Genomic DNA, 17,259 nt, shown 5'->3' on the forward strand with positions numbered 1-17,259 from the left:
TCTTGTCTATACCACCAAAAATCTTGCTGAGATTTTGGTTGAAATTTTATTAAACATGTATATCAATTTAAGAAGTGACATCTTTACTCTGTTGTGTGTTTTAATCCATCAGTGTGGTACATCTCTCCATTTACTTAGATCTTCCTTGATTTCTGTCATCAACCTTTTGCAATTTTCAGGATACAAGTCTAGTACATGTTTTATTAAATTTACACCAAAGTATTTCATTTACTTCTTTTATTTTTTAATTTTTAAATTGAAATATAGTTAATTTACAACACTGTGTTAGATCCAGGTGTACAGCAAAGTGATTCACTTGTATATATATATATATTTTCGGATTATTTTCCACTATGTGTTATTACAAGATATTAAATATAGTTCCCTGTGCTGTACAGTAACCCCTCATTGCTTATTTTATGTATAGTAGCTTATATCTGTTAATCCCATGCTCCCAATTTATCCCTTCCTTTTTCCCTTTCCCCTAAGTTTGTTTTCTTATGACTGTGAGTCTGTTTCTGTCTTGCATATGGATTCATTTGTATTAGCTTTTAGATTCCACTGGATTAATTTCATATGTTTATCTTGTATCCAACAACCTTGTTCAACTCATTAGTTCCAGGAATTTTCTTATAGATCCTCTGAATTTTCTACGTGAACAGTCATGTAAGAATAGGGATGGTCTTAATTCTTCCTTTCTGATCTGCCTGTCCTTTATTTGCTTCTCTTGTCTTGTTGCACTAACTAGAACCTCCAGCACTGCACTGAATAATTGTAGTGACAGTGGATCGCTGCTTGTTCCTGACCGGTGAGGGCACTGAAGGCTTCACCACTAGGTGTAACGTTAGGTGTAGAAAGTTCTCTATTCCTGTTTTACTGGAAGTTTTCACAGTGAATGAGTTTTGAATATTGTCAAATGCTTTATCTGCACTGATTGACATGACTGTGTGATTTTTTTTTAAGCCACTGGTGATTCCATTGATGATTTTCAAGTATTGTACCAGTCTTGCATTATTGAAATAAACCACACTTTGTCGTGGTGTTTAAATTTATTTGTATGTATTTCTGAATCTGCTTGCTAATATTTTGAGGATTTTTGTGCCTGTATTCATGAGGGCATTGGTCTGTAGTTTCCTTTCTTTCTTTTTTCTTTTTCTTTTTGTACTACTTTGGTTTTGGTTTTAAGGAAATGACTAGCTTCATGAAGTGAATTGTCAAGTCTTCCTATTTTCTGGAAGAGATAGGACAGAATTTGTATTGACTCTTTTTAAAGCATTACTGGAATCTCTAATGAAACCATCTAGGCCTGAACATTTCTTTTTTGGGGGGAGGTTTTAAATTATGGATTCAATTTCCTTAATGGTTTCAGGATTCTTCACATTTTCGGATTCCTGCTGGGTGAGCTGTGATAGCTTAGGTCTTTGAAGAGCCGGCAGGGTTAGCAGGCTGCCGGATTCCAGTGTGTGGCGGTGTCCGTGGTGCTCCGGTGCTCGCTCGTGTCTTTCCAATGTCTGCAGGGGCTGCAGGGGCTGCAGCCACTTCCTCTGTTGCTTTATTGATGACTTGTATATTTTCTCTTCCTAGAAGTTTGTCAGTTTTACTGATCTTTTTGAAGAATCAGCTCTTTGTTTTGTTGACTTTTCTGTTTAAATTTCATTGGTATTTGGTCCTATCTTTATTTAGATTATTGATGTAAAACTTTTTCTTTCTTGGAATGTAAACACTTAGTTATAATTTTGCTTCAATCAACATAACGCACAAAACTGAAGAGGAAATGGAAAGTCCGTTGTATTTATTTTTGCTTATGATGATCCTTCTTCCCTCCCACTATTCCAGGACTCCTTTCGTTTATCTGTTTATCCCTGTTTTGAGAAACTCCTTTAAGCAGCCTTGAGGAGTGTGTCAGGTGGCGGCAGGCGCTGCTCCTGTGCTCCACCTGAGAGCGTCTTGGCAGCCCTTTCACCTGAGGCGTGTTTTTGCTGGTGTGGGATCCTGGGCTGACTGCTCTTCTTTTAGTGCTTGGAGAATCCTGTGCCACTTCCTTCCAGCCTCCGTGGTTCCTGAGACACCCACTGTCCTTCTAATTGTCTTTCCTGATAAATAAGATTCATTCCGCTCTACCTGCTTTTGAGATTTTTTTTGTGTTTAGTTTTTAGGAGTTTCACTGTGGTGTGTGTCTTCATATGGATTTATCCTATTTGGGATTCACTCAGCTTCCTGAATCTCTAGGGTTACACTTCTTGCTAATGTGGGGGCGTTTTCAGCCCAAGTTTCTTTGACTACTTTCCCAGTCCTGCCCTCTCCCCTCTTCTAGGTCTTTGATGATATGAATGTGAGATTGTTTGCTGTGGTTCTTTTGTTGTGATCATTTCTTATTTTTTGTTTTGTTATGTTTTCTTATGAGCATTTCTTAGCCAATTCATTAACTTGGTTAATGAATTTGATGTTTGTATTTTTCAATATAATAAAATTTACATTTGGTTCTTTATATGTTTTGCTTCTTTTGTGAAGCTTTCTGTTTCTTTGCTGAGGCTGTCTATTTTTTCATTTGTTTCAGATATGTTCATAATTGCTCACTGAAGCTCGTTTAAAGTGGCTATTCTTAATCTTTGGTTTTTCGCACATCACTGTCATCTCAGTTTTGGCATCTAAACATTGTCTTTTTTTCATTCCATTTGAGATCTTCCTGGTTCTTGGTACAAGTGATTTTCAGCTGAAACCTAGACATTTCCGTGTTACGAGACCCTGGATCTTATTTAAACCTTTGGATTTAGCTGATTTTCCTGACCCTACTCTGGTAGAGGGATTGGGGTGCCTGGCAGGGGTAAGAGTCTAGGGTCCCCCTCTCCTTTGCTGTCACCAATGGTGGCAGGGCTGTCGTTTCTTCTGTTTTGTTTGTCTGCAGTAGAGCAATTATTGTCTCAAAGTTGCCTGTTTTCCCAAGCTGCCCTGTCCTGGTCTTTCGCAGAGAGAGAGCAGCCGTTCTTGGGGCCTTTGGTCCTGCCTGTTGGCATTTCCTGCTCCTTCAGCTCCAAGTCTGTGACTCATGTGGCCTCCTGTCCACCTTTGAGAGTCTTCATGTGTTTATTTGTAACATCTAGGGCTGTTCGTTGTACTTTGTGGGAGGGGTGGGAAGAGTTCTGCCATTCCGAGATGTTGAAGTTTGTGTCTCACCTTGTTCTAACTGACCCTTTGTCTCTGTGAATGAGACTCTGACTGCAGCTGTCTTAGACTGACCTTCTGATCCTTCTTTTATTTGACCGCTGTCCCCATGTACCTCCAGAAACATCCTTGCCATCTGACAGCAATACATACTGGTATTTTCATTTGTCTGTCTTGTCTACTTGATGCAGGCCTTGAAGGCAAGAACTGTGTCCCATTTGTTTCTCTCACTAACATCTAATGGAGTGTTCAGAAAATTACAGCAGTTTAGTAAATATTTATTGAATGAGCTAGTGAAGGAATGAAATAGTTGATTCTCTAAATCACTTTTGGAAAATAGGAGAACACGTGAGGCAGGGTTCATGACTGTAGGAAGTTACCGGCATGGGCACCGGGCTGACGGTGCTGATTCCTGGAGAATTTGTGCACAAAGCAGAAGTGGCAGAAGGCCCCTCGGGGCTGCAGGGACTCATCCAGCAGAGGTGGTGTCGGGAAGGTCAATGTGCTCTGCACAAGGGCCACGGTGTGCGGCCAGTCCCTCTGCTCCACTTCCTGACCCAGAAGATTGTCGCCTGATGACACAAAATGCAGGAGGCCTGGCTCTCAGAGTGTTTGACTTGAAAAGGGTTTGGGGGCCACACACAGCAACTGAATCTTGACTTCAGGGCATAAAGGATGCTTGTGGTCGTCACCCTCAGTGACCAGAGGTCCTTCTCCTCCCACGCCCCTTCCCCTGACACCATCCACCTGCCTGCTCAATGTGTACTGGGTGCAAGGAGGCTGAAGCAGAAGGAGGAGCCCCCCCTCCCCAGGGAAGTCAGGTAGAGAAGGAGTTTGCAGTTGGTGCTGCGAGGAGTTTCGGCTGGAAGGCCCAGCAGGTGTTGGGGGGCCCAGCTGGGCAGGGACGAGACCTGCACCACATGAGCTGTCAGATTGCGAGATGGGCCTTGAGCCAGCGGAGGGAAGGCCAGTCTCTGTCACAGATGTGGGTCGCTAATTCAATCAGCTTTGAGCACAGGCCAGGTTAAGACTGTGTTCTTCCTCCTTAAGAAGGCTAACCTAATAACAGGCCACTGGCATCCCAGAGAACCGGCTATGGGGAGACATAATTAGGTTAGGTGCCTGTTCAACGTTGCTGTCCTGTCAGATGAGCTGCAGGACAGCCAGGCAGGCTTGCGGGGATGGCTGAGCCCATGGCCTGAGGTCCTGCCCTCTGCATGTGGGGGACCCAGAGGTGCCATCCGGCTCTGCAGCTGCCTGCACTCCACCTGACGAAGGGAGGGGACGTCCGGGCCCTGCAGGTGAAGGGAGGTGGCAGGAGGGTCACAGGTTCCCCCCTCAGGTGGGCGTTGCAGCACCTGCTCCTGGGAATTGAGCTGGAGTTAATGCAGGAGGTGACCTCACTCTGTGTAAAGGATCAACACTCGTACTGTGTTGTGAGCACAGACTGAGAACTCAGAGGGACTGTAGTGCAGGAGGGGAGCCTGATTATGGTTTTGTTGCCTATAAAACTTTATTCATCTTCAAAGAGGTCTGTGTAAGGGAAACTCCAGAGTGAAGGAGTTTTCCTGTGGAGATGGATTAATACGAAGCACATGCGTGAACCACGCGACCCCCTCCCTCCTCCTGGCAGGGACAGCGGGGACGGCACCCGCTTCTCCCAGCCCAGCTCCCGGGCACCTGCCCGCCGTGTTCCGCTATTGAGCGGTGGTAGCTGGGCCTCAGGGCTCTGCCCCCCCACAGTTGTTGAAGGTGCAGGTGACCTGACACATGTTGGGGGTAGGGTGGGCCTGGGCTGGGGCAGACGTCCGCAGGGCACCGCAGGGTCTTGGGGTAACCAGAGGGTGTGAGGCTCGACCTGGCTTGTTCAGAGCAGCCACTTGCTGCACGAGGGCTCCCGGCACTCAGGGTGGTTTCTGTCTCCTGCACAGACAGGGCGGAAACAACTTGATTGATACTTGACCTGACTGCAGGGCTCCCCAAACCCGCCTGGAGCCCTCAACATGTGGGGCTGGTTGTGGGGCCCCTAAGGCTGTCAGATTCCTGTCCCCATGCAAAAGCTGACTGAGGGCCAATGCCAGGTGAGGCATCTGGGCAGCTAAAAATGTTCCTGTGCGTCAGGCAGAGCCCAGCTCTCAGAGGTGACCTCACGTCTCCACTTGCCAGGGTCAAGGTGCACCTGTGCGTTCAGGGCCCAGAGGGGCACTGACTCAGGACAGGCTCCCGCTGAACCTCCTACTTCCCCCTTCCGTACCCCAGCCCTTCCTGCCGTGCAAGGGAGTTGCTGTGTGCCCTTGGGTGAATCACCTAACCTCTCTGTGCCTCAGCTTCTCCTCCACCAAAGGGGCTCCATGCAGGCCACCACGTGTTGTTTCGGCATGGGGCCTGGTTGGGCAGTGCTCAGCAAACCAGGCCCAGAGCTGCTCCTGTTCAGGTCTGGTTCAGGTCACATAGCATGTGCTGTCCTCACTGTGGCCACCGGCGCCTGTCCAACCAGGGCTGCATCCGGCCGGCTCTCAGGGGAGCTGGGACTTGAGAGCCCAGTGCCTGTTTCTATTTTTGTTGGTGGGCACAGGCGTGAGCTCAGCGGCTGTGGAATTCCTGTTGGGGTGACTGTCTCACGTGCTCTGGGCCCACCCACTGGATGGAGGGGCATCAGCCACCCCCAACACGGCCTCCTGGGGCTGGGTCTCCCCTGTGGCTCCAGCCTCTGTGTGGCTCCAGCCTCTGGGGGGGCCCCCACCCTTTCCCGGGCAGAGGTGAAGCTGCTCTCCTTGTGTCCACACATGGACCTGATGTGTGGATCCAGCCTGTGAGGAATTGTGAGCGGGCACCCTGGGGGCCCCAGAGGGGGAGGTGCCAGGTGCATCTTGGGGTTCTCAGTCTCTGGAGCACCAGCCTGACCCATGGCTGCATGGAACCTCCCCTGAATCAAGCAATCCCAGCTGTCACCTGTAAGTGTGCAGGCTGGCCCAGTTGCAGACGGGGGAAGGGAGTGCACTCCGCAGAGGAAGCTTTTATCCTGACTTTCCTGCTGGGGACTGGGCTTCGTGTCCTCACCTTCACTCTGATTCCAGCAGAGACACGAAGAGGCTGCAGGTGCTGTCCCGGCTCCTCCTGGAGCGTCTGATGCTGTGACGTGGGCCCAGTCACACGTGACCATTTCCTGCTTTTGTGCCTGGCCTTTTGTGCCCATGTTTGTGAAGAAAGGAGGTGACAAAGGGCCTGGGACAGGAGCCAAGATGGGACACCGGCAGGTGGCAGTGGGGAGGTTGGGGACACAGGGTGGTGATTTTGGGGGTTGGGGACACTGTGAGAAGTAGCTACGGGGAGATTGGGGACACAGTGGGAGGTGGCAGTGGGGAGGTTGGGGACACAGTGGGAGGTGACAGTTGTGTAGGACGGCTCCGTGGTGTCTCCACATGCTCTGTGGCCTGGCCTAGGCATGGAGTCCAACTTGGGAGGGGTTCTGGGCTGCCCCCTGACCCGGCTCCCTGGGCTCCTTAGGGGCTCTTTGTTTTTGGAGGGAGGGTCCTGAGTCTCCTGTTGAATTCGGTGTCTCTGCGGGGCCATGCCTTAGCTCCTAATTCTGTGAGATGTAACTTGACTCATTTGTGACACCTTGGTTTCCTTCCTGTCTCCACGCCTTTTCCTGAAATCGTAATTGCTTGTGGGAGCTGCTTGAGATGCCTGCTCTGTGCGTGTGGGCTTTCCTTTGAGATGGAAGTGACCTGAGCTGAGGGAGGTGGTGAGCAGCCTCGCTCTGGCGCGCCAGCGCCTCTGCAGCTCCAATGGGGGATCGGGCTCTGGTCTTCTGGGCGCGGCAGCCTCCTGGGCACTGGAGCAGGCAGAGGGCAGGGAGGAGGCCAGAGCTGAAGGATGAATGACGTGACCTGTTTTGCTTTTCCACAAAGGCCAGCCTGGACTCGAACGCAGCCTGAAGTCCAGACGGTGCGCCGGGCAGAAAGCTCCAACAGAAGCCCCTCTTGCTGGTCTGGGGAGAGGGAAGGGGGTGTGACGAAACGCCTCACATCTGTCGTCGATGCTCTGGCCTTGCTCACCCGTCGGAGCCCCCAGGCGAGCCCCCGTGCCAGCTCTAGTCTTCGCTGCTGGCGGCAGCAGCAGGGCGGCCGGGCAGGCCCCTGGCTCTGAGGGGTGTGTCCTCCTCTCTCACCAGCGGAAGGATGAACCCGAAGGGGTGGGGACCCCGGTGCTTTTCCCCTCCATCCTCCCTCCATTTGGCCGTGTAGGCAGATCCAGCCACATGCACAGCACGGACACTGAAGCCTTGGCTTTCCAGCCAGAGGACAAGGGAGAAGTGGGCAGGTCCCTGAGAGCACAGAGTTTCAGGGGACTGAAGAGAGGGCATGTGTGGAGAAAGCGGCCTCTAAGTTGTGTATGAAGTGCTGGGCTCACCCCCAAGCTCGGTGTGCATGCATGAGGCCCTGACTGCATCCCAGAGGCTTGGAGAGGGGTGCTGTGGGGTAGACCACCACCCAGTCCCGGGCCAGCCACCCAACACTGCCCATGCATGCAGGTCCAAAATGAGCTGAACTGAACCATGTCCACTGAAAGCCAGCCAGAACCTGCAGCTGGAACTTAACCATGTCAGTTCCCGGCGAGAACACACAAACGACGTTCTCCATAGAGCTGAAGCAAGACGGATCTCCTTACATAAGGTTAAAAGTGTCCAGGATACAAAGCAAAATTATTCAACATGAACAGTTAGGAAAATCTCAACAACTCTCAAAAGAAAAGACAACCAGTGGACAACGAAGACAACGAAGACAACCAGCCAAGGTGACACGCGCACTGGAATTACCAGACTGTAAAGTCACCGTTGTAACTGCTCTGAGGAGGAAGAGCAGACGCTCTTGAAACCGATGCGAAACTCAGCAAAGGAACAGAAGCTGCAAGAGAAATCAACAAGAAAATTTTAAATTGAAAAATATAATAGCTAAATAAAAAACACATTTCGTGAGTTCAGGAGTGGAGTGGAGACGACAGAGGAAGAGTCAGTGAACTTGAAGACAGATGGATAAAAATCATCCACTTTGAACAATAGGAAAAAATCTGGAAAAAAAAAAAAAGGAATAGACTCAGACAGCACCAGGAGGTCTAGCGTCGCCTCATCTGAGGCCACAGGCAGGATGTGGTGCAGGAAACGTAGCTAAAGAAATAATGGCTGAAAACTTCCAGCATCTGAGGCAAGATAAACACACAGATTTAAGAAGCTCAGTGAGTCCCACACATGCATCACATCGCAATCAAGCTGCCAGAAACCGAAGTCAAATGTTGAAAGCAGCCAGAGAGAAAGGGCTGACTAGGATGACTTGGACTTTTAATGAGGAATTCGTCACCAGCTAACTAGAAACAAAAGATCTTTAGACACTGCGTGAGCCAGCAAGACCAGCCAAGTACGCCGCCCTGGGCTGCGCAGTCGGGGAGCCCGGCCCAGAGTCCAGCGGGAGCCTGGCCTTCTGCGCCTCTCCTTCTCCCAGTGAGGACCCCGGGGGTGGGTGGAGGTCAGGAGAAGCGTCCACTTTCTGGCCTGGTTCTGCGTGCTCGGTTTGACCCTCCAGCGGGCACCCCTGCACTGACTGGGCAGAGGACACGGCTCCTTGCCCTGGTTTTATAAAGGATGAGAGCTGAACTGGGGCTCAGAGGCCTCCCAGAGCTGAGGCTCTGGAGTGGATGGGGCTCCTCCAGAAGCTCAGGTGCCCGCTGTGCCTGCGGCCCGGACGGCTCCTTGACCCAGTGTCTGCAGCTCCGACCTGCAGTCTGTCCTCTTGGGAGTCCCCTCCTCCCTGCCCCAGACTGGTGTAACTGGCCGTAAGAGGTCAGCCTGCTTGTGCAGCTGGGTCTGATTTACATTTTATGCAGGAAAACATGATGGTGCTAATGCTCATTACCTCGCAGGCCAAGCGTCAGATGCCACGTGTGGGAAGGTGTGTGTGGACATTAGTGATTGGTGACCAGGGTCCCCTCTGTGCCACAGGGACCAAGCTGAGGCTAGGGGGGCAGCGGCACCAGTGACTAGAAACAGACTCACCCTCAGGTTGTTCTGAGTAAGGGGCCTGGGCGGGGCGGGAGTTCCCAAGAGCAGCTGCTTCACTCTGCTTCGCCGGCCGCCCTGGTTTCCTCCTCAGCACCCCAGGTGCGGAGCGGGGAGGGGGCCACCACCTGGGGGCCGAGGGCCGCTGGGCAGGGAGGGGCATGAGGAGGTGATGGTCGTCCCTGCCCTGCCTGAGGCCACCGCGTGTCTCCTGAGGGCACACACCTGGAGGGCCTGCAGCCAGCAAGGACAGAGTGTGTGTGAGGCCATGGTGCTCAGCCCCTGTCCCTGCCCCTTCCCTGCCTTGGAGAGCTGGGGCTCCTCCAGCTGAAGGGCCTTGCTGTCCCTGTGGCCATGCACGCGGTGGCCTCGTGGCAGGGACAGGAGGGTGGGTCTGGCTGCCCTGACCACCTGGTGTGTCCCCTGACCCCTGGTTTACATCCCTGACCCCTGGTTTACGTCCTTGACCCCTGGTTTACATCCCTGACCCCTGGTTTACGTCCCTGACCCCTGGTTTACGTCGCTGACCCCTGGTTTACGTCTTTGACCCCTGGCTTATGTCTCTGACCCCTGGTTTATGTCTTTGACCCCAGCATGTCCCCTGACCCCTGGTTTACATCCTTGACCCCTGGTTTACATCCCTGACCCCTGGTTTATGTTTTTGACCTGGCATGTCGCTGACCCCCGCTTGTGTCTCCGTAGCATCAAGATGGTCCTCATGTGGACTAGTGGCGACACCTTCAAGACGGCGTACTTCCTGCTGAACGGGGCACCCCTGCAGTTCTCAGTGTGCGGCCTGCTGCAGGTGCTGGTGGACCTGGCCATCCTGGGGCAGGCCTACGCGTTCGCCCGCCATCCCCCAAAGCCGGCCCCCCACACGGCGCACCCTGCCAGCGCCAAGGCCCTCTGAGGCAGCCGGGGAGGATGAGGACATGGGACTGCTCGCTGCAGGCACCGGCCCAGCCACCTGTCCTCCCCGCGTGGGGCAGGCAGGCACCGCTGCGCCCTGAGATGGTGTCCTGGCTGTCGGGCTCGCGCTCGGCCTCTGGGCTCCCGGGGGGGCTGGTGGGGGCCCGGGCACTGATGTCTGTGCTTTCTCACCCCAGGACGCGTGCGAGCGGGTTGCACCCCTGGGCTCAAGGTGATGGGAAAGCAAGTCTTCTCGCCCATGTCCATGCAAAGCAGCCCCGGCCCGGAGCCTGGAAGAGGCAGACCCGGGCTCTGCAGGACCAAGGGTGTTGGGAAAACTCGTGTCTCAGCCGCAGTGGCCTGGACGTGGCTGGTGGAGCTTAGAAGGCCTGCAGCCTGGGCCCAGGGATCCCTGACTTGGGCCAGACTTGGTGGGGGTGGGGTCGGAGTGAGAAGTGGTGCCCGGAGAAGCCTGCATGCGGTTCCTGCTGTCTCAGAATGGCCTGGGGGTGGGGCCCTGGTGCCCACGGGTGGCAGAGGGTCAGTCATGGCAGGGATGGGGTTTTGTGTGCGCCTGGCCCACGTGGAGAAGTGCTGGAATATGCTAAAGTTGTCACGTGTGCTCCTGTGTGTGTGGCCAGAGGTGGCCTTTCCAGGGTCACCTTCAGCACAGCTGCCTCACAGGACTGAATCCCGGCTCAGCAGTGGGGCCCAGGGGCCTTGTTGCTACTCTGGGCTCCTCCTGCGAGATGCTGGTGTGGACCCCACTGGGTCGAGGGGCAAGCCCTCATCTGCCAATGGGCCCTGGCCAGAGTGAGTGCTGGGGTGTTGGAACCAGGGCCTGGAGTTCTCCATGAGTCCTGGGGGTGTCGGGGGGATGCAGCAGCCCCTGTGGGCTCCTGGGAAGGCCGGGGGCCCAGGTCTGGGGCTGGGCAGACGCACTGGCCATCCCTGTCATTTTGGGAATTGTGCACCTGCAGCACACAGCCTTAGACGTCCGCTTCTAGGACCAGGGGGGCAGTGAGGCAGTGTCCCTGTGCTGTGCGGGGTGTCCCTGCTTCTAATGTGGGTCCCCCCCAACCCACACACACTCTGAGCTCTCAGGCCTGCACGGGGGCCCTGCCGCCGTCCTCCCGTCTACACAGACCTCATGTCCGCTGCGTCTGGCTGTGGTGCGGCCGCTGTCTGACACTGGCCCCCCTCTTCAGTTACACGAGCATCTCGCCTGCGCAGCAGCCCTGGGCCAGCTCTGGACCCCACAGGGCGAGTGTTCTAGATGCTTCTGTGGGCTTCCCACAGGCAGTGCTTCCCCTTCTGCTGGGCGGAGGGTGGCTCTGCAGTGTCCACGCTGTCTGCGGCCAGCACCAAAGCTCTACCGTCTACGGTGGCCAGTGGAAAACCTGCAGAGCTGTTTCTTCCTCTTGAGTTTTCCTCAAAAACTCCTGAATGTTGGAGGGTCTTGCTCCATTCTCTGGCCTGCAGGATGCTTTGAAAACGTTTACTTTTTATAAATGAAGGGAGATGTCTGTAGCAGTAATTGCCTCCAAATTAAAACCTCACTGGCTTCCACCGTGACTGATGTGCCGCACATGGGAGTACCGGCCGTCTGCAATGTGAATGTCATTGAGCGAACCGCACGCGGACCCAGTGCAGCCTCGAGAGTGGAGGCGGCGTGGGGGCCCGGGACAGAGCAGGGAATCCATCTTGTCCTCATTTCACCCCCCAGGTCTCTGGGGAAGGGCTGGGCACGCGCCCCATCCCCGCAGTGCAGCTCTGGCCCCAGTGGGAGACCACCCTTGGTCAGTGACCACCTTGTGCCAGCACCCTGGTCTCAGCCAAGTCACACAGTTCCCTGGACTGCAGGTGCCTCACAAGGATGGAGAGTGTCTCCTTTAAAGGCCAAGAGGAAAGGAACACTGACAATTCGTATGGCATATAGGGGTGGAGCCATTTGTGCTGAGCGTTTTTTTTTTTTTTTTTTTTTCATGTAGGGTACACTGGAGGCAAGATTAAAAAAAAATCAGGAAGTCAAAATATGTGAAAGTGATATATTTTAAAATTTTTGGACGAGTCACCCCAGCCTCTGCACTGGCCCTGGAGCTGACGAAGGTGGTGACGCTGTGGCGTTCCCCAGGCGGCGGGAGCCTGAGTGTGGATCCTGGAGCCCGCGGCTGAATGAAGTGGGGCAGGGGTCCTGCTCTGGGCTGCATTTTTATTTTCGTCTAATGATGTGTTACTGAAATCGGCTACTTTAATTTAAAAATTAATATAGTAAGAATTCAGATAGTAAAAATCAAGATACACAGAGGTGCCTTTTTGGGGAACTCATCTTTGTTCCCGAGAACCTACCTGAAGCCTCTTTCTGTGACTTCACTGATGAGCAGAGAAATGGCCCAGAAAGGGCACCTGTGTTCCTCTTAGGGCTCCCTGGAACTTCATTCAGAGACAGGGCAGGAAGAGCTATTCCACAGGCCCAGCTGTTGCTCCGGCTGAGAGGAGCAGCTCTGTACCCTGAGCTCTGGACACAGCCATCCTCTGGGGAAAGGGCAGAAGTTTTTAATAGCCCCCCAAGAAGTGGGATTTCCAGCCCAAAAATACATGAGGGTCACTTTTCCCCCCAAGCCCTACATGCCCTGTTTATTTTTATGGGTCATCCTCTGAGCAAGGACAGCACTTTGGAAAGGGGGCAAAATGGTGGTCCTGGGCTGAGTGACAAAGTCCATTTCATTCAGCTGAGCCTCTGAAAGCTTAGAGTGGATAAGGAGCTGCAAACGGTGCTGTGACCCAGCCCACAGCTGCTCTTGCCGCCGCGGTCCCAGTGTCCACCTGGCTGAGAAGAAACTAGGGGCAGGGGGCGTGGGGGGTGTCCTCTCCCCTGCAATGAGGAACTGCCTACTGTGGTGGCATAAAACTTTAGACCCCCCAACATTGACAGTGGAGCATGCTCAGTCCTGGAGCTACCATGTTCAGTCTGAGTGGCCCCCCCAGGACCCCCAAAGCACACGTGGGTTAGCCAGGGTGGGCAGAGGGCCTGTCCAGGCACAAGGAAGAATGTATAGCATGTGCAGAAAGCAGCCCTGAGGGTTAGGGTAAGGGTAAGGATGTGTTTGATTAGGATTAGGGTGAGAGGGTGTTTGGTGGTTCCTGGAATGTCACAGACACAAATCACCCCCCTTAATGGCCTTATTGGCATTTTCAGGCAAACCAGAGACCTCTGGGAGGGACCAGAGTTCTGCATCTTGGGGATGTGGAGCCAGAAGGCTCTTTGTGGTCACTCTGGTTTTGCCGGTGGGGAACCTGAGGCACAGAGAAGTGTGCTCTGCCCCACTCAGCTGGCCCAGTGGTTTGGGGCAGGTTACTGGCCAGAGCAAGCACTCGCCAGTGCCCTCCAGAGTCAGCAAGTCTGCCAGGACTGCAGAGCACGTGTGTGTGTGTGTGTGTGTGCGTGTGCGCGTGCGCGTGCGCGTGCGCATGCATTTCCTGGCCTCCCTCCTGCAGTGCTTTGGAGCGCTTGAAGCAGCCTGCCAAAGAAGCAGCTGTGTGAACAGCACATCTTGCAGGAATCACACAGCTCCGTCCCATAGTAAGCGTTTTCAGTGTGGATTTACTTGGTGTGTGTGAGACACAGGCAGGTGTGGACCTGGAGAGTTCCTGGCCCCCTTACACGGATGGAGAAACCGAGACCACGGCCAGCAGAGCCCAGCGGGAGGACTATGCCCGTGTGGGAGGGGCAGGGTGGGTTAGGGGAAAAGGGGCAGGGAAGCCAGGGGCAGATGGGCACCTCATCACAGGACTTGAGGTGGCCTGTGGTCCTGCAGGGCTCTCTTGCACCCTTAGAACCAGTGCAGCAAGGTGGGAAGGTGGGGATGGAACAGCTCCCTTGGGTCACTGCATCACTGACCTGGCCCTTGGAGGGACAACTTTGAATATTTGTGAAGGTCCTGGTGGTGAGTCAGCAAGCTCCCCTGCACAGAAGGAAGCAGTTTCCTCCTGAAGGACCAGCCGTGCAGAACGAGGAGTGCGGCACTGGAGGGCTCTCCTGTCAGGGCCAGCTTGCAGCAGCTGCCCACCCAGGGGCAGAGAGGCGCCGCAAGGGATGACGTGGGGCTGGCTGACATGCAGGCCTCCAGCTTTGCTGCACATTTTCAGGGGAGAATGAGGAGGGGTCCAGGAAGATCCCCGTGGAGCTGGTGCCCTGAAGGAAGGTCAGAGGTCAGGGCTGGAACCCAGCAAGGAGCTGTGTCACACCTCCGTCCCTGTCACTTGGCAGGGACTTGGGCTTTGCCTACTGTGGGTGATGCTGCAGGAGCAGGAAGGGACTGCTCCAGGGACGATGACTGCACTGCTCCAGGGGGCTGCCCCTCCGCACTGTGCCCCACCCGCGCTGTGCTTCCCAACTGCCTGGGCTGAAGAGCAGGGGAGGGTCAGGGTGAGGCCTGGGGACAAGTGAGGCCTTCTGGCATTTGCTACAGGCTTGGAATTTCTGGGATGTGCTGAGTTTATTTTTAGCTAGCCGTGGAGTCAGAACTCCAAAGGGACGTAAGAGGAGAGTGAACAGGCTGGTGATGCTCACAGGACTTAGACTCTTTACTCAAAGCACAGGATGGCTCTGGCCCCCGAGTCAGGCTGGGGTCGGCCCTGGGCCGAGTGCCGCGCAGCGCGGGTCGAGCAGCATGCACGTGGACCGGACGCGCGGCCGCAGAAGCTGGGCCCCCGCGGTAGCCCCCGGCCCCTCCGCGCGCGGGGGAGGCGAGCACCGTGGTGCTGTTTCTAAAGCTTGCGAGGAGCCGAGTCCTCAGCCGAGTCCACGCCGAGTCACAGCCGGGCGGCCCCCCGGGGTCAGGCCGGCCCTGCCCGCGGCCACAGCCCGTCCGAGGAGTCCCCAGCCGGTCCGGCACCGTCGGGGCCCTGCGAGCTGTCCTCCGTTGCGGAGGCGGAGGCAGAGCGCGTGCTGTCCTCACGCAGGACCGGCTCGGGGCTGGCGGCGCGCTGCTGCTGCTCCTTGAGCTCCGAGTAGGAGCGCGAGAAGGTGTGGAAGATGGAGGTGACAGGGAAGGCCATGAGCAGGATGCCGCTGAGGATGCTGCTGAGCGCCACCACCTGGCCGGGCAGGCTGCGCGGCACCATGTCGCCGTACCCCACGGTGGTCATGGAGATGACGGCCCACCAGTAGCTGGCCGGCACGCTGGAGAAATCGCGGCGCGCGCCCAGCTCGCGCTCGGCCAGGTGCACGAGCGGCGCGAAGAGCGCCATGGCCACGCAGAGGAAGAGCAGCAGCAGCCCGAACTCGCGCGCGCAGCGCCGCACCGTCAGGCCGAGCGAGCGCAGCCCCAGCGAGTGGCGCGCCAGGCGCATGACGTAGAGCACGCGCAGCGCGCGCAGCAGCCGCAGCACCAGCCCCGCGCGCTCCAACAGCTTGTTGCCGCCCGCGCCCGGCCGCGCCGCCAGGCCCACGAGCAGCGACACGTAGAAGGGCAGGATGGCGACGATGTCGATGATGTTGAGTGGCGTCCGCAGGAAGGCGCACTTGCTCTCTGCCTGCAGCGAGCGCAGCAGGAACTCGAAAGAGAACCAGGCCACGCACACCGTCTCCAGCACGAACAGGTTGCGGCACTTGGGGGAGCACTCGCCCTGCGGGGAGAGGGGGTACACGTGTTGGGGGCAGGGTGGCCTGCTTCCTGGGTTCCCCAGGGAGGGATGTCACTCCCGGGCTACCCTTCCTCCCGACGCCCACCCAGGCACGTGTGCCCCTGCAGGGGCAAGGGTTGTAGCCAAAAAAGCCCAATTCTTGGTTTAAAAAAAAAAAAAAGATTTACCCCGAACTCGGCTTCCGGCATGAGAGCAGAAGCTCAGCTGACCTGCTTCTCAACAAAACTGGAGAAAATCGTTAAAAAGCAACCACGTAAAGTCTCTGGAAACGGTCCTAGGACTACAGCAAATGAAACGCCTATTCAAGGAAATCTACGGGAATTCGTTTAAAAAGGAGCGTCTTTGATATGTGAACCCAAACTCCTCCCCTTTCCCCAGCCTCTGGCTCAGTGAGGAGGGGGCTCCACCCCAGAGGCTGCAGCTGAGAGCTAGGGGCTCCCCGCCCGCCCCCTCCAAGTGGGCTGAGTCCCAGGGGGTGTGGCTGAGAAAGGTGGGTGTGGTCAGGGAAAGAGACCAAAGTCCCACCAGAACCAGTGACCTCCTGGGGTGACTGGGCGCCCAAGCTGTGCCTCCCGGAGGAGCGACAGCTAGGGCTGAACACTGTGTGTGGGTGTTTGTGCACCGGTGTGTGGGTGTTTGGGTGTGCAGGGGTGTGTGTGTAGGTGTGTATGGGGAGTGTGTAGGTATGTGGTGTGTGTGTGGCAGGTGCAGGGGCAAGAATAAACGTCACTAAAATAATCCAACCAATCACTAAACCAACAAGGCAATGGCAGGAACAGGCCCTGAGGGGGGCGGGCAGGAGAGGGCAGTATCATATGCAGCGTCCTAAACTGTCGCATCTAAAATGTCCACTTTCCAATAAAAAGTCATAGGGCAGGTAAAGAAACAGTAAAGTTGGCCTGGTACATGAGGGGAAATCAGGCAACAGAAACGGTCTATGTGAGTGACCAGATGTCAGAGTTGACAAAAATTTCAGAACAGCCATTATCAGTATGTTCACAGAACTAAGGAAGCTTGATTCGAGAAGTGGTAGACAGCATGGTGACAGTCCAGTGCAGCAGAGGGAGAAAATCAATCAAGGAAAATTTTAAAAGAACCAAATGGAAATTCTGAAGTTGAAAAGTACAAAAGCCAGAACCTCACTGGAGGAGCTCAGCAGTTGTTGCAAACCATCTGGAGACAGAACCAGTGAGCCTGCCGGCGGGTGGGCGGAGGGCACGGAGGCTGAGAACAGAGAGGAGGAGCCGGGGCCCCACCCAGCGGGCGGGCGCTCATGGTCAGCAAGTGTCAGCAGGACAGGGGAGAGAAGAAAGGAGACGGGCCTGGAGAAACAGTGGCAGGAAACTTCCCAAACCTACTGAAAACCCTGTACATCCCAGAGCTCGATGAACTCCAGGCAGATAAACAGAGAGAGATCAGAGAGACACACCCAGGAGGTGCTGAATGCGAAGACACGGAGAGAGTCTTGAAAGAGAGGCCCACAG

General features: G+C 54.9%; 2 protein-coding genes across 6 annotated transcripts in view; one reads left to right on the forward strand and one right to left on the reverse strand.

Moving 5' to 3' along the window:
• The window catches only part of SLC66A2 (solute carrier family 66 member 2), a 41,684-nt gene extending 29,251 nt beyond the window's left edge, over positions 1–12,433 (forward strand). For 3 of the 5 annotated variants that reach the window (XM_032470593.1, XM_032470595.1, XM_032470596.1), the window contains one exon: positions 9,920–11,701. In XM_032470593.1, coding sequence (XP_032326484.1) covers positions 9,920–10,127 — 208 coding nt within the window. In that variant the 3' untranslated portion in view covers positions 10,128–11,701. Of the gene's footprint in view, positions 1–9,919; positions 11,702–12,117 lie in introns of those variants that run through there. The other 2 variants (XM_032470594.1, XM_032470597.1) reach the window with 2 other exon arrangements.
• A 2,350-nt stretch (positions 12,434–14,783) lies between these two features.
• Positions 14,784–17,259, reverse strand: part of KCNG2 (potassium voltage-gated channel modifier subfamily G member 2) — a 48,679-nt gene continuing 46,203 nt past the window's right edge. Inside the window, 1 exon segment of the mRNA XM_032470592.1 lies at positions 14,784–15,757. Within this exon segment, the coding sequence (XP_032326483.1) occupies positions 14,966–15,757 (792 nt within the window). The 3' untranslated portion in view covers positions 14,784–14,965.

This window comes from Camelus ferus, chromosome 30, assembly GCF_009834535.1.
Source record: "Camelus ferus isolate YT-003-E chromosome 30, BCGSAC_Cfer_1.0, whole genome shotgun sequence".
Classification (NCBI taxonomy): Eukaryota; Metazoa; Chordata; class Mammalia; order Artiodactyla; family Camelidae; genus Camelus; species Camelus ferus.